General features: G+C 39.8%; 1 protein-coding gene across 1 annotated transcript; it reads left to right on the top strand.

Annotated features, from left to right (window-relative positions):
* Window positions 1-11331: 11331 nt before the first annotated feature.
* Window positions 11332-16903, top strand: LOC129719676 (uncharacterized). Its single transcript, XM_055671067.1, has 2 exons — window positions 11332-16132; window positions 16283-16903. The coding sequence occupies exons 1-2, from the start codon at window positions 11332-11334 to the stop codon at window positions 16690-16692; spliced, it is 5211 nt and encodes a 1736-aa protein (XP_055527042.1). The 3' UTR covers window positions 16693-16903.
* The last annotated feature ends 312 nt before the right edge of the window (window positions 16904-17215 follow it).

Below are 17215 nucleotides of genomic sequence, written 5' to 3'. Positions count from 1 at the left end.
ATACATGAAAACCGAAAAATTCCGCATGAAATCTGAAAAAAACTATCTATAATTCGGAAATTTGGCGCTCGCGATGGCAAAAATCTGCAAAACTGTTGATTACAAAACGTTGTGAACGGAATTTTGTTTCGTTATATTTTGCGTACCATTTATTTTCCAAATGACCGAATCCATCGAGTTGAATCGATTGCGTATATAAATTATATGTGTATAAATCCATTTAGTTCAAAAGTTGTTGTTTGCTGCTTGCACTGCTCTACTGCATTCCACTGGGAAGTAGTCACTAATACACTCGACGTGAAGAATAAGTGCTGCGTGTATGATACATATTCTGGTTTCGATCTCTGTCAGTGTATTTATTACACAACTGTTGCGTTTTACATTTTACACATTTTTTGTGAAAAGCCAGAGCAGTGAATGTGTGTTTTGAGAGGACTCATTGGTTGATTAAAGCTGGAACTTTTGCGTGTAGGGGTTTTTAGGGCCGGGGAAGGTTATTATGCTGGTTTCCCGTCTCTGAAAGGGAGGGATCCCATACAAATGGAACATAAATTATCTCAAGAACTAATCAAGCATAAGTATCTCAAGAATTAATCAAGTAAATGGAACCAAATATAGTAAATAAAAGTTTTTAGAAGAAAGAAATATTTTTACGGTAGTTTGACACCCCTACCTCTTCTGAAAAGAAGGGGTCCCATACAAATGAAACACAATTTTCTTCATATCTCAAAAACTAATAAAGTGAATGGAATCAAATTTGACATAAGTAGGTTTTATGGCGCCTGACATATCTTCATGGTAGTTTGATACTTTTTTAATAATTTTTTACTAGCGTACGAATAATTTTTAACTAATTGGGTAAAAATTGGATTTCATATATCTTACAGGTATGGTAGAGCTAAAAGATAAACAAACCGGAATGTTTCTAAAAACCAAAATTTTGGAAACACTGCAATTATATAACATTGATTTGAATAACGTATACTCCAGCACGTGTGACAATGGTGCGAACAAGTGTGCCGCGGTTAAAGATCTGCAAAATAAATTTGAATTACACAAAATGGAGGATTATGACATAAACTTTGATTTAGTAAATCTTGTCCCATGCGCTGTTCATACGCTACAACTGGCTGTCACCGATGTAACTAAGCGATATGAGGACGAAATCCGCTCAGTCACAACAGCGAAAATAGCAGTAGCGAAAAATTGCAGGAAATCATTGCACAAAGTCTATTGTGAAAAAGAGAACCAAGCACTTCCGCCTTTGTATGCAAAGACACGTTGGGGTGGAACGTTCAAAATGTTGGCGCATTTCAAAAACAGCGAGGAGTTTTATACAACTTTGGGTGCGAAACATGACGAACTAGGTAAACAAACAACAAACCGTAATGAATATATAAAACAAAATCCGAACATTTTTTTACAGATCTCAAGGATAGGTGAGATTTCATAGATAGTTTTGTGGAAGCTTTCCAGCCTGTTTATGGTCGCACAATTTCTGCGGAACCAACCCGTAGGTCTATCAGACTTTTACATTCAGTGGATAAATACGATTAGAAAAGTGAGTGAGGTTCGTAACCACATGACTACACTGTCATGCGAGACATTGACTGGAAGACTAAACGTTCTAAAGAGCAATATGCTTTTCAAGGCTGCGCCATTGCTTGATCCACGTTTTAATTTCAATAACTCCAACTTCAATAACTTTGATTTTACATGTATTTTTATGGATAAATGTAGCATTTCGTACTGAGCAGTTCCACAAAAATTGCTGCAGCTCCTACTAACGGGTAAAACGATCTCTCAGGTTTTAGTCGCTAAATATCTCGGGGTCTGGTTCGACTCCAAATGCACCTGGGCTTGTCATATTAGGTATCTGACACAAAAATGCCAACAGAGGATTAATTTTCTTCGTACGATTACCGGAACTTGGTGGGGTGCTCACCCAGGAGACCTTCTAAGGTTATACCAAACAACGATATTGTCAGTTCTTGAGTACGGCTGTTTCTGCTTTCGCTCCGCCGCGAACACGCACATTATAAAATTAGAGAGAATACAATATCGTTGTTTGCGTATTGCCTTGGGTTGCATGCAGTCGACCCATACGATGAGTCTTGAAGTGCTAGCGGGTATTCTTCCGTTGAAACATCGTTTTTGGAATCTCTCTTACCGGTTGCTAATTCGATGCACAGTTATGAACCCATTAGTAATTGAAAATTTCGAGAGGTTGGTCGACCTTCAATCTCAATCCAGATTTATGACTTTATATTTTGACTATATGGCTCAAGATATTAATCCTTCTTCATACGATTCCTCCAATGTCGCACTTTGAGATACTTCTAATAATGCTATATTCTTCGACACCACCATGAAACATGACATTTCTGGTATCCCGGATCAATTGCGACCCCAAGAGATCCCTAAGATTTTTTCCAATAAGTTTAAACATGTTAGTTATGATAAAAGGTTTTAAACTGACGGATCTAATCTAGATGAGTCCACTGGCTTCGGTGTTTTCCACGAAAATTTTACCGCCTCCTACAAACTCGATGCTCCTGCTTCCGTGTACGTCGCAGAACTTGCTGCTATTCAGTACTCTCTTGGAATCATCGAAACCCTACCCATAGACCACTACTTCATCTTCACAGATAGTCTCAGTGCCATTGAGGCTCTGCGATCAATGAAGCCTGTGAAGCACACCCCGTATTTCCTGGGGAAAATACGGCGGTTTTTAAGTGCTTTAACAGATAAAAATTACCGGGTTACCTTAGCGTGGGTCCCTTCTCATTGCTCGATTCCGGGTAACGAAAAGGCTGACTCTTTAGCTAAGGTGGGTGCTATTGACGGCGATATTTATGAAAGACCAATTGCTTTTGATGAATTTTATAGCATTTTGCGTCAGAGAACACTCAACAGTTGGCAATCATCATGGAACTCAGATGAACTGGGACGGTGGCTACATTCCATTTTTCCTAAGGTATCGACGAAAGCATGGTTCAAGGGGTTGGATGTAGGTCGGGACTTCATTCGCGTGATGTCCAGACTTATGTCCAATCACTATACGTTAAACACGCATCTCTTTCGTATAGGGCTTGTAGACAGTAATCACTGCGTTTGTGGCGATGGCTACCATGACATCGAGCATGTTGTTTGGTCGTGTACCGAATACTGTGGTGTTAGGTCTGAGCTTATAGATTCCCTTCGGGCCCGAGGAAAACAACCGAACGTACCCGTTAGAGACATTCTGGGAAGCGGTGATCTCCAGTACATGACACAGCTATACGTGTTCATAAAACACGCTGTTATTAAAATATGAAACTCTTCTATCTATTTGTTAGATTACCATTCCCGCTACACGCTGAAAGAAGATGATACACTAAGCTGGAGACACCCAAACGAAGACTCGGCATCTTCATGTTCACGCAGACACCTCAGTCCAAACTGCTCAAATAGAACATCACTGCTTAAGCCATGTACAAATAAATAAATCGTATAACTCAATATAGTTGAAATCAAAATTGTAACTCCCCTCCTCTCACCTTAAATCCCCACTAGCTCGTAGTCGGCCGCGAGAATAAAGAAAAGGCCTCCCTCTTTTCCCTGCTAATTTGGAATTTAAAAAAAATGTACTTGGCTCAGTTAAACATAAATTGTATCGTGCCGTGTCAAATAAACTATTTAAAAACAAGTATACTAACTTTCAACTCTTATTTGATTTTTCATGTATTTTTATGGATAAATGTAGCATTTCGTGCTGAGCAGTTCCACAAAAATTGTCCCAGTTTTAATATATTTTTCAATAGTTAGTTTTAATTTGGCTGAAACTCTGGGTAGACGTTTCTATAGGCAAAAGATGCCTTTTTGTACTATTGGTTTAATTTTTTGGAACACGACTCATTTTTGAAAAGCTGTTAACAAATGCTATTTTGGGAAGGTATTGATGATCAGAAATATTTTTAGGGCCAAAACAGTTTGTTTGATCGGTGTGACGTTTTTGGCAAAGTTTTTTGACGTGGGATTACGTCTTTGTTTTCTATACTGGTATGCATTCTGTAAAATTGGAAAAGAAACTAGCAAATGTTGCGTCAGATTTCAAACGATAATGACAGCATAACCACATGATGGATAACAATAACCAATATGTTGGTGGATAGATAAAATGTTGAACAATTTTGTAATATGCTAGTTATCATTATTTTTCCATTGCAAAGCGGCGAAAATCGATAAAAAGTGTCTAAGACAAATTTACGCGAACAATGAACCAATCACATGCGAGCATTCCTAGCACAGACGACATGAATAGACATCAACCATTCCCTGTGATATTCTCTTTATCAATATCCAAAAAAAATTGACAGAGTCTCCCCGTCCCAATAGGTCAATTTATGTTTACTTCCTAGACTGATTTGATGTCTCGAAGGTAAAGGTATTTCGAAAAGTTTGAAACAACCGCTTTTCTTGAACAATTTCAAAACCTGCTATTATATCGTAATAGAAATTGATGACTTAAAAGAAAACATGCTGGTAAAAGCAACTCGAAAAGATGAAATTACTATCCACAACTTTGCCGAAGATGTCATACCGATCAAACAAACCGTTTTGGCTCTAAAAATATTTGTAATCATCGCTACCTTCCCAGAATAGCATATTTTAATAGCTTCCCAAAAATGAGTCATGTTCCACAAAATTTAACCAATAGCACTAAATGGCATCTTTTGTCCATAGAAACATCTATGAAAAGTTTCAGCCAAATCAAAAATGGTCAATTACCAACTTCATTCCACCACGATACGCTTGATGAACATCTAACTACCATGATGTTCAGCGGTTCGCTGTCAGATCAAGTTGACAGTGTAGAATGTTCGCGCAAAAATATTTTGGCTGAACAACTAAGTGTGCCCGATGTGGGAACTCGTCAACCCCATAGCATTGACGTCTGGAAATACTGGTTGGAAAACAAATCAACCCATAAGGAGTTGTTCTAATTGGCTGCAGTGGTATACGCCGTTCCTTCAACACAAGAGTCGGTGGAACGTCCGTTCAGTACCTTGAACTTGACTCTGTCCGACTACCGTACTTCACTCGGCGAAAAAAACTCTAGAAGATTTGCTTATTGTTAAGCTGAATTTGGTAGTGCTGGATACAATTCTTCCCGAACTTAGGGACTACAACCCCGGGAATGTGTAAACCGATACAGTCTGATTCAGATATTATGTGATATTAATAATAATATTAAAACAATAAATGTTTAAAACTCAAGCTTTACATACTAGATCTATTAAAGGTACATTGTTTTTGAAACATCTTTCATTTCATTTGGTGCGCAACAAAACTTTCTATTCCGGGTGGTTTGATGAAAATGTGTCAGAATTGTTTCAAATATCATCTTATCTTCATCTCTTCATCCGTGTTTGTGTGTTACTATCATCGAATATGTTCTGCATATTTAAAAAAAGGCAATAACTATTGATAAGTTTTACAAAGTTCTGCTAAACTGTAAAGCAAAACATTCTTGTGATATTCTTTCATAACCTACAAAGAATGTTCCGCGCATAAAGACTTTAAAATTGATGTTTGTTGCATGAAGAGGATCATCAACAATGTATGGAGAACACTATATATGTACAACGGAAAAGAATCCCCCGCATACAAATTGACTGTAAAAAATAGCCTCCTGATAACTATCGAATAAAAAAGTATCTATCTGTTAAGCCGATCCCCAATTTAGGGATACTGCCATTACCACCGTAAAATTTCGCATTATGTTCGTTAAGCCTTGAGAAAACAGTTAAGATGGAACCAAGTATGAGCATTTCAGTATACCTCCACTATAGGAACCCGGTGACACCATTATAGGAAGCATGCAACCACTATAGGAACATAGTCATTATTACAAAATTCTCAATGTTACAAATAGTTCATTATTGAAAAAACAAAAACAAATATACTAATGCTTTACTGCTGTGTTGCTACATAGACGTTTTGATCAATTTTGTTTGATTATGACTGTTTCTTTGATTGTGATAACTAAATGCGCCACTATTGGTACCCTTACCCTAAGGGTGTTATTTTCAAGAAAGTTCATTATTGCAGTATCTCCTCCGTTTGTAACTGGTAATTCTGGCGTTTTCGATTGGAAATGGAATTTCATATAGGAGGGGATCAAGTTCTTCAAAATTTTAGAAGTTAAAAAATGGTATTTTGAAAAACAGAAACAAACACTAGTACCTAGTGAAAGATAACAATAATAATATCGTAAATTAAAAAACCATCTTCCTTTTATCCTCCGCAAATTGCTCCAGTGTTAATACAGTAATTTTTTAACGATTGTTGTTAACCATCTGCCGATGAACACTTAACAAGCAGAGAGCACTCAACCATTGTTGACCTCAGCCAGGTTTTCACGCGACGTGATGTGCTAAATGAGAGTTTAATCGTGCATATTTGTACATGGTAGAACAAGTGCAATTTTAATTACTTTCTCAGTTGCAGGAAAGAAAGAACGGACTGCAGTAAGCAGGTCCATATAATCCAGCTTCTACTTTGATTCATCAAGCTTCATTTTGATGTAAAATTTATGTACTTTTTGGTTGATTTGAAGATTTGCCAAAAATATAACCAATTTCTCAATCGAGGTAAAATATTTTGCAGGGAAGCCAACAAAACATGTATTTATAATTTCATTTCTACCGTACAATCAATAGGAAATTTATTGTACTTCTCAGATTTTTGGGTCTTGTTTTGCGTATCGCTGCTCATAGGGAGATTTTTTGAAAATCAAACTATAGAGACGTATGCACAGCGGGGAATCGCTGGCCATCGACCCAAAAATTAAAATGCGAATTTCATTTCAATTGTATTTTTCCTATAGTTGTATACTATTGAAGTGTCAGAATCCAAATTTTTAGAGCATTGCGACAAAATTTCAATTTTCTATGATTTTTCAAAGTGTACTGAGTCAGCGTTTTTTAGCGTTTTTCTTGAAAAAAAAATGCAATGTTGCGAAATTTGCTGGAGCCTCAAGGGTAACTTGTATCTTGATGACGTCTAAGAAAAAGTTGTCTGTAAAATAGTGGAAAATAATTCCTTCCATTGGATAATGTATAATCTCATTGAAATACTCAAAAAAAAATTAGGCGGAATCAAAAATTACGTATTTTTTGCATAAAACAGCTTTTTAAATTTAGACGGCAGGGTTTGGCACTATTGGCACTAGTTTTAAACGATAGCTTGGAAAAAATGCTTTCAAGAGCATCTAGTCCGATCCTGCGCAGAGTTGCGCAGAGTACCCTTCTTCCGAAGAGAAACAACAAGTGTTCGGCACATATCGGATTTTAAAAATGTAAATTTGAATTGCACACTGCAAACAGTCAACAGAATAACGAATGGCTCGTATTAGTCTGATAATAACAGCGTTTTCAAACATGTTTCAGTATGATTAATCACACTGTTTTCATATTAACAAGTTTAACCCTTCAATATTCCGATATTTAACGCAGTATTGAACACTTATCATTGTTTATATTTCGTATCACCAGCACTGAGTACCAAAATCATAATTTAAGTTTGTATCATACCAGTCACATGTAAAAACAATCGTGTAAACACAAACCATGACATAATAAATCGCCTGCTAATTTCTACAGAACAAATAGTGAATTATTATTTTGACGTTAGAAACTGCATTTTGAAAAATTCTCCTTGAAGGTATTAAAACTGTATTAAAAATGAACACAAAAATAAGGATGAAGGTGGAAGTGAATAAAAGGAAGAATGTGACGCAATCTAATATAGTCACTTTGAAAAAAAAAAAAAAGTCAAAAGTAATTTTCATCACGAAGCATATATTTCAATTGATATTTTTTTTATTTTCTTAATAACTAAATAATATTTTTATGTTTTTTTATGGCATATGTAAGTCTTTCAAGTATCATGCATTTTGTTCTCCAAAAAATTGAAACCGACGTAAAATTTTCCTCGTATAATATGTATAAAAAACATGAAAATTCCCCTGGCGTTAAATATACACATTTTCATGCAAAAATAACATCAAATTCGGACTCAGCGTCCCAAAATTATATAAAAACCATGTATTTACCATGATTTGAAGACATTTTTTTACTTGGCCAGCATTTGTATGGAGTTGCCCCACGATTCTAAAGTTTTTCTATGAAGAACTAGTAAGGAACCACCCCCATATTCATCTTAGCACCTATATTCTTCTCGTCGCTTTATTTCGCTCTTCTCATCGTTCTTAACTTCCGAATCGAGAGGTAAAATAAAACTACTTTTACTGTAAAATTGTAAAATTTTACAGTAAATTGGACAAATAAGAGCAATGAAATGAATATAGGTGTTGAGATGAATATAAGAGCGTTTCCCCTTTTAAAATTTGAAGCATGATTGTAGCAAAAAAAAATCTGATCATGAAAAAGGCCTAACGGCACTTTAGGTGCGTAAATCGCTATTTTGAACCTTTTCTAACAACAGTAATAAGTTCGCCAAAATTGGTATAATCTGTAATTTCCAGTTATTTAAAAAAGACTTTTAGGTTTTTTCCCACCAGAAACCTGCCATTGTGAGCTCTTCCAAGTTCTTGCCGTCTGCTCTCATGCTGTTGCAATGTTGATACCAGACTTCCACCTCTCCAACAAAATTGTCAACTTCGTAAAAAATTACGAAAGTTTCGGTTTGGCGCTTGAACTCTTCCAACGACACACGTATTAAGTTAGCGGGACAACGCAAGGACAGCAAGTACAACGCGTAGGTAGGTGCACTATCTTCACCGAACCATGTTGCCAGTGAGGTTACAAGGGATCAAGGTAAGGAATTGTCACAGCTCGGTTCCAATACTCCAAGCTAGTTGATGTAGGCTGATTTACCCGGTAGTTTTGCCGCTGCAATGTCCTTGGTTGATTAACTGAAAAACCTGTGCAATTCCACGCAACGTAGGGCAAGCATTTTAATCAATTTTTTTTATTGGCTGCAGATGTCATTTGGTGCTATTAGAAATCGATGAGTAAGTAGTATATTTGTATTTAATCAAAAACATCATATCAAGAGGACTGGGAACTCTGCCTGAGATTGAGCGACAGTTTTGGCAGCGCAACCTTTCGAGTAAAAGTGGAACTAACGCATGCTAGTGTGTGTGCTGGCGATGCGAATACAAGCCGAACGCACAGGTTGGCCCATTCTGTCTTCGCAGTGATGCCAACTTTCACCTTTAATAGATGGAGTGCGCTATTTGATTTGACGCTTGTCATTTGTATGAGATCGATCCAGAGATGCCAGTCTTCTTGATATAATGTTTTGGATTTACCGCTTCATTCAGTAGTGCTAAACCGTTGTTGTATTTTCGCACTGATTTTAGTTTTCGCCGTAAACCAGAATAAAACAGAAAGCATCGTTAATCTCTCCTGCTCTCGAGGAACGATGCTATGGGGACTTCTGCAAATAAAACGCGGTTAGTTAGAATTGAAATTATGCATGTATTTTTGTTTAAAGAACCTAAATAGCATTCGCTCGCTTCGATTCGATGGCTAGCGACATCTACTCACAACTGGAAAAGTAGCAAATACTAGAACCATTGCTGAATTATGTGCAACGTACCTTTCCCAGTCCGCACAAATGACATGTTGGTGACCTTTAAGAGAAGATTTATATTCGTTTGAGAATATGTTCTGTAAATGGTCAGGAATGCTGAAAAAGCGTCGAAAAGGCGGGGCTTAGAGCCTTATACAAACTTTTAGTAATTGTCACAAAGTGGTTTGTTAGAAATTGTCTACATTTACCTATTTTTAACTTGGTGTTATTTATAGGAGAAACCAGAAACGTTTCTGTTTTTGTTTTAAATTGTCACCGCGAGACATTTATCGACACATTAATTAATGTTTTTCGTGACGAAGTTCTAAAACAAAATAAACTATTCGTGACCAACTCCCGAACATTGATATTTTTTTTTTATTTCGCCGATAAAATTTGGAAATGATTGAATGTGTACATATGAGTAATAACATAGAACAAGTTGAAATTGCGAGAAATGAAATGCCAAGCGCTATTTTCAAATGCAACCCCATTTTCATGGAGAAAGTATAGCGCCTACCCCTTACAATTTTCATGCGCCTTCAAAAAAAATTAAGTTTTAGATAGTATATGTAAATTTTCTAATATTTTGAAAACACGAAAAATTGAATTTGTTGATCTTTTAAGGCAAATGTCTGTTTATAAGTAACTCCTGTTGTAATCTTGTTATAAAATACATGAAAGTTTTCAAGGAAACCGTCTAAATCATATTATGGTTGAATTTTATAATCGACTGCTTTCGCTGCTTTTAGCAAGCATTTCCCCCATTTTAGTGAGCCAACAAACTTTAGGTGTTCGTCACCAATTATTCTTGGTGACTCTCGTAAACAAGATGCATTTCTCCGGCATTAGATTTCTCAATAAAGATCAATTGACTCAATGACTCTTTTGAGACAATACCAATCGAACGTTAGTTTCAGGGAATATGTAACATGATTAAATTGAACTAATTTTTTTTTTGTTATATGATTAAAAAGGATAGTTACTAAAATTCCGCGGAACAATTGAAAAGCTCACATATTCTGTTATAACAACATTTAACATATATTTTCTTACAAAAGTCACGGTGACTAAATTGTAACATTTGTTGGTCAATGCCCGATGTTTACTTTTTCTGATATTTATTTGAACCAAAATAAAAATTATTACAAAAATCACTGTGACAATGTTAATAAATCATAAGTTTTTTCAAAAGGTCACAAATTCTATTAAACAAAATTTTGACAAATATTTTCTTACAAAAGTCACAGTGACTGTTAAAGCCATAATGAGTAGCCGAACCCTATTTGCTGCAATCGCGAGCGAGAGTGTTTTCGCCCTGCATCGATGACGTCAGAATCCACAATTTTTATCTCTCTCATTATGCGAATCAACTTTCTTTTGTTAAACTCCCTATAAAAACCCCACATTGTACATCGAAACAGCTAGAATTAAATTTTGTTAGAAGTAACCACGCACGCTTTTTATTTCATCCCGCTTCTTGAAGTTCGCTGAAAGTGTGTCCGCCTCGTTTGTGATTTCCGCGCGATTTTCGGACCTCACGCTAACATATGGTCCTTCGAGCCGGATCGCGAACGTTTCGCCGCGAACCGCGTGTTCTGTGATCGCTAGTGCCCATAAATTGGCCCCGTCGCCGCCATACAGGCCCCGAGTGCTTCTGCCAATTGGCATCTCAGTGGTGTAGAACAATAGTGTGAGAAAATCTGTAGAAAATAACTTTTGGACAATAAGTGCGCGAAATCCACAAAGATGGATAAACTCGTCCGCGAACGAAAATCGCTCGAACCGCGATTAAAACGTATTTCGGAAGCATTGGAGAAATTAAGAGGCACAGATGCCGAAGAAGTTGATGTGCAAACCGAACTAGACGCCCTAAATGAGGTTTGGGCTGCTTTTTGTGCCGTGCATAAGAGAATACTAGATGTTGGTGAGGACGATAAAGCCTATGAAGATGCGGTGCAGCAGCAGGCGAGATTTGAATCGTACTACATTACATTGAAAAATCGTTTGTTGAAAATTCTGAAAGCAGTGAAAGATCGCGATAACGCTGCAACTGAGCGTGCTGCCCAGCCTGACATTATAAAGCAGCTTGCCGATCAACAGGCAGAATTCCTGCGCATGATGTCTACAAGCATGGCCGCGCCGTCCATTGCTAGTGCCGTCACCCACCCCAACGAAGCTACAACTCCATTGTCTGACTTAAAGTTGCCGCGTATGAATATGCCGGTCTTCAGTGGCAATTACCTAGAGTGGCAATCTTTCTACGATTTGTTCGACAGTTTAGTGCATAAAAATGTGATGCTAAAGGGCAGTCAGAAGCTCTATTTCCTGAAAACGAATTTGGCTGGTGAAGCGGCTTCCTTGATTTCGCATTTAAAAATAGAGGATGCTAACTATCGAACTGCGCTGGACAAGCTAAAAACCAGGTACGACAAACCACGAGAAATCGCTAATCAACATATAAAGCGATTCTTGGTTCAGCCTACGCTTACGTCACCGTCTTCATACGGTCTACGATCATTGCATGACGTATCTGATGAGGTTATAAGAGCTTTGCAGGCGATGAATAGGGAAGATCGAGACACGTGGCTTCTTTACATTCTCAGCGAAAAGATAGATCCGGACACAAAGCAGTTGTGGTGCCAGAAGATAGCCGAAATGGATGAAGAAAACATCAATCTGCAATGCTTTCTGAAGTTTATAGAATCTCGGAGTTTCGCTCTTCAGTCATCTCAGCCTCCGAGAACAAAAACTAATGTGCCCTTCAAACAACCTTCAAAATTTCAACCTCCATGCAAAAACGCTAGCGCATTTGTTGCCACGAATAGTACGTCCTGCAACGTATGCAACAAACAAAACCACCAATTATACCAATGCGGTAAGTTCCTTCATATGAATCACGAGGATCGAATCGCTCACGTTAACCGTATGAAACTTTGCAAAAATTGCCTGAAAGTTCATCCCGGTGAAAGATGCCAATCAGGTACGTGCAGAAAGTGCAATTCATTCCATCACACTTTACTGCACCCGAATATGCCATCCACAAACACACACCCCACCGGTCCAGCGGTCATGGCCCCGGCAAATCCAGGACTTTCAGCCCAGTCTTTGATTTCGGCCCTCGACTCACCAAACGGTCCCGATGCATCGAATGTTCTTCTTGCCACCGTCGCTATCAACGTGCTGGATAGCCATGGACGTCCGCACGCCTGCCGTGCCGTTTTAGATTGTGCTTCCCAAGTCAATTTCATCAGCGATAAATTGTGTAGGCAACTCCGTCTCAAAACGCAAGCAGCCGACCTGAACCTCGAAGGCATCTCATCTACCCCAGCACACGTTGACAGATGTGCCGATATAACCATCTCCTCACGATGCACCGATTTTCGCACATCCACGTCGTGTATGGTGTTAGAAAAAATCACCAAAATGCTTCCTTGCAAGCCTGCAAATATTGTAGATTGGCCTATTCCCGGATCAATTCATCTGGCTGATCCACTATTTCATCATCCTGGCGAGGTAGAAGTGCTACTGGGAATAGAACTCTTTTTTCAGCTGCTCGAGCCTGGTAAAATCACCCTCAGTACCGACGGCACTCTACCTACACTACAAAACACTAAACTCGGCTGGGTAGTAGCTGGCCGTTACAACGAGGCCAATAATTCGTATGGCTTTCACACTCCGACCTGTCTCCTCGCATCGACCGAGGATACTCTCTCTCAGCAGTTACGTAAGTTTTGGGAGTTTGAAGAGTATCTCCCAGCATCCAATCATCTTACCGAAGAAGAGCAACTTTGTGAAAAACATTTCTCTGATCATACTATACGAGATGAGTCAGGAAAGTTTGTCGTTCGTCTCCCGTTTTTACGCGATCCCACCCAACTAGGTGAGTCGAAGCAGATTGCTGAGAAAAGACTTCGCTACTTAGAGAAAAAACTCGATCGTAACCAACAATTGAAAGATGAGTACCATGCGTTCATCCGCGAATATATCGAACTTGGGCATATGTCACTCGTTAGTGATACCAACACAGATAGCAAATCGGTTTATCTCCCACATCATTGCGTGCTCAAAACAACCAGTTCGACCACCAAATGTCGAGTCGTTTTTGATGCCTCGGCAAAGACGACGAGTGGTCTCTCATTAAACGATGTGCTCATGTGCGGTCCTGTTTTGCAAGATTCACTGATCAATATTTTAATTCGATTTCGCTTTCCACCGATCGTTCTCGCAAGCGATGCAAAGCAAATGTATCGAATGATATGGCTGAACGAGCTTGATCGTGACTTGCTTAAAGTCTTGTGGAGAGGGACTAATGAGGAATGCATTAAGGAATATCGTCTAAATACCGTCACCTTCGGAACAAAAAGTGCATCATATTTGGCTACAAAATGTGTGCAGCAGCTTCTAGAGTCGTTTCGACATCAATATCCTGTAGCTGTAGAGAAAGCGGAAAAGGGCATTTATGTCGATGACATTCTGACTGGTGCTTCGTCAGAGGCAGAAGCAAAAAACTTACGGCTGCAGTTGACTGAAATCTTTGCTGCCGGTGGATTTCATCTCCGGAAGTGGGCGTCCAACAGCGCAGAAGTTTTAGAAGGGGTTCCTGACGCCGATTTAGAAGTGAAAATTTCCATTGATGAGAATCCAAACAGCACCATCAAGGCTCTTGGAATGCAGTGGCAGCCGTGCAGCGACGAGTTCCATTTTTCATACCAGCCAACCGAGATCCTTCAGCCCACAAAGCGAATCATTTTATCGCAAATAGCCAGCCTTTTCGACCCACTTGGCCTTCTATCACCAATTATAGTCAAGGCAAAGCTGGTAATGCAGCGAATGTGGGAGCTGAAGGTGGCTTGGGATGCGACTCCCCCCGGTGAGTTAACCAAAGGTTGGTTAGTTTTGGTGCAAAAGTTTTCGCTTCTCAATTCTTTTCAGATTCCGCGAAGGGTAATCGACATGCGGAATTGGTCTCGTCTCTACCTGCACGGCTACTGCGATGCATCCGACGTAGCAATGGGTGCTTGCATATACATCCGATCCGTAAGCGATGACAACAGAACTTCGTCCCATCTTCTCTGTTCCAAATCGAAACTGGCACCAATAGGCAACAACAGAATGACCATACCCCGATTGGAATTACGTGCAGCAGCCATTCTCGCACGATTGATATCAAATGTGAGAGAAGCTCTTTCTTCTACTACTTTCCACAAGATTCGGGCCTTCTCCGATTCCAAAGTTGTTTTAGCATGGCTGGCTGGAGGTGCTGCAAGATGGAAGACCTTCGTGGCGAATCGCGTGGCAGAGATCTCGTCACATCTACCTTATATCAACTGGGCTCACGTAGGCACTCTCGACAACCCAGCTGATCTGGTATCGCGGGGTGTGTTTCCCGATCAACTTCAAGCAAACTCTCTTTGGTGGCATGGACCAAGCTGGGAGGCAACGACGATAAATTGCGAATCACCTTCAATCGACAATCTCAATACAGATGAGCGACGGCAGATAGATAGAGAGCAGAGAACTACAGCCGTGGTGTGTTTGACTGTAAACGACAATCGTTTTCTGGATGATATGATGGCCCGGTACTATCCGAATCTTCAGCTTCTACTTCGTGTAACCGCCCGGATGCTCCGTTTTGGACACCCTGAGTACCGTGGTTCGCTTCGTCTCGCTTCAGATGAGATAGATTTCGCTTTGGAAAAGTACCTTCAACACGTACAGCAGCAACATTTTTCAGGAGAACTCAACCGACTGCGAAGTGGCCTCAACGTTGAGCGTGGTAGCTCATTATATCAGCTTGATCCATTCCTAGATAAAAACGGTATCGTCAGGGTGGGCGGCAGGTTGCAACAATCGGATTTGAGCTACGACAATAAGCATCCGATCTTGCTACCCCGGCACTCGATATTGACTTCACTCATTTTGCTTCACGAGCACAAGGAGAAATTGCATTGTGGCCCTCAGTCGCTGTTAGCAGCTACACGTTTACGGTTTTGGATCTTACGCGGCATTAGTGCCGCTCGCAAGGTGTATCGTGATTGTTTAACCTGCAATCGATCTCGACCAGCACGCATAGCTCAACAATTTGGACAATTACCCGCTGATCGGTTAAAGCCACTTCCCCCATTTTCCATTACGGGAGTCGACTACGCTGGTCCTGTAGGAATCATCGGACGAAGAACACGGGGTGCAGTGTCCTCGAAAGGTTACATCGCGTTGTTCGTTTGTTTGGGGACACGCGCAGTACATTTGGAGGCTGTCTCGGATCTAAGTGTATCATCATTTATTGCTGCATTTACGCGTTTCACTAGTCGGTACGGAGTGCCCAGTAAGATGTACTCGGACAATGCCACGAACCTTAGAGCAGGAGCGAGACTTCTTAGAGAGCTGTACCATCAAATAGATGCAACCGAACACAGTGATGAAGTGAACGATTTTTTGGTCAACAAGCGAGTGCAATGGCTTTTTATACCCGCTCGTTCGCCTCATCATGGTGGCCTATGGGAGGCTGGAATCAAGGTGGCAAAAGGATTTCTCAGCAAAATTGGAGGTAATTATACTTACACCTTTGAGGAATTGAGTACTCTTCTGTCTCAGATAGCGGCCTGCATGAACTCTCGTCCGATCTGTGCTATTTCCGATGATCCCACGGATCCTCAACCGCTTACGCCTGCGCATTTTCTAATCGGGCGCCCGCTAGATGCTTTACCCGAAGTTAATCATCTTGAACAGCAGATAAGTTCACTATCCAGATGGAACTACGTTCAACGTGTCGCCCAGGACTTTCGAGCTCGGTGGCAGTCCGAGTACGTGCTCTCTCTTCAACGCCTGACGAAGTGGCAAACATCGTCCCCTAACATCGCAGAAGGAGATTTTGTGCTTCTTGTTGAAGATAACGAAAAATCGCAGCAATGGCCATTGGGTCGTGTTCTGGAGCTTTTCCCTGGGACCGATGGCCGTGTCCGAGTTGTCTCGGTCAAAACTGGCAAGGGTGTTTTCCGCAGAGACGTCAGGAAGCTGCGACGTTTTCCTCTTGATAACGACGAATATGTGCCAGGAAGAAATGGGTCTGAAATTACTGCTCGTAATTTGGTGGGCGGTTTATGTTAAAGCCATAATGAGTAGCCGAACCCTATTTGCTGCAATCGCGAGCGAGAGTGTTTTCGCCCTGCATCGATGACGTCAGAATCCACAATTTTTATCTCTCTCATTATGCGAATCAACTTTCTTTTGTTAAACTCCCTATAAAAACCCCACATTGTACATCGAAACAGCTAGAATTAAATTTTGTTAGAAGTAACCACGCACGCTTTTTATTTCATCCCGCTTCTTGAAGTTCGCTGAAAGTGTGTCCGCCTCGTTTGTGATTTCCGCGCGATTTTCGGACCTCACGCTAACAGTGACTAACTGGGGAAACTATTTCTATGAAAAGTCACTATGCATTTATGAGAAAAATTTAAATGTGCCTCCTAATTTCTTGGTGACTATTCAAGAGAAAAAGCCATTTGTACTTTTAATTACCACTGTGACTACTTTATGAAAAAATACTTTCGTTCCACAAGTAAAATGATTTCGTCTGTGACCCTTCTGGGAAAAATAAATAATTTGTAGTTCAATTATCACAGAGACAAAA

The sequence above is a fragment of the Wyeomyia smithii genome, chromosome 2 (genome assembly GCF_029784165.1).
Source record: "Wyeomyia smithii strain HCP4-BCI-WySm-NY-G18 chromosome 2, ASM2978416v1, whole genome shotgun sequence".
Lineage (NCBI taxonomy): Eukaryota > Metazoa > Arthropoda > Insecta > Diptera > Culicidae > Wyeomyia > Wyeomyia smithii.
The sequence above is the reverse complement of the archived record's forward strand: the minus strand, read 5'-3'. Positions and strand labels throughout refer to the sequence as shown.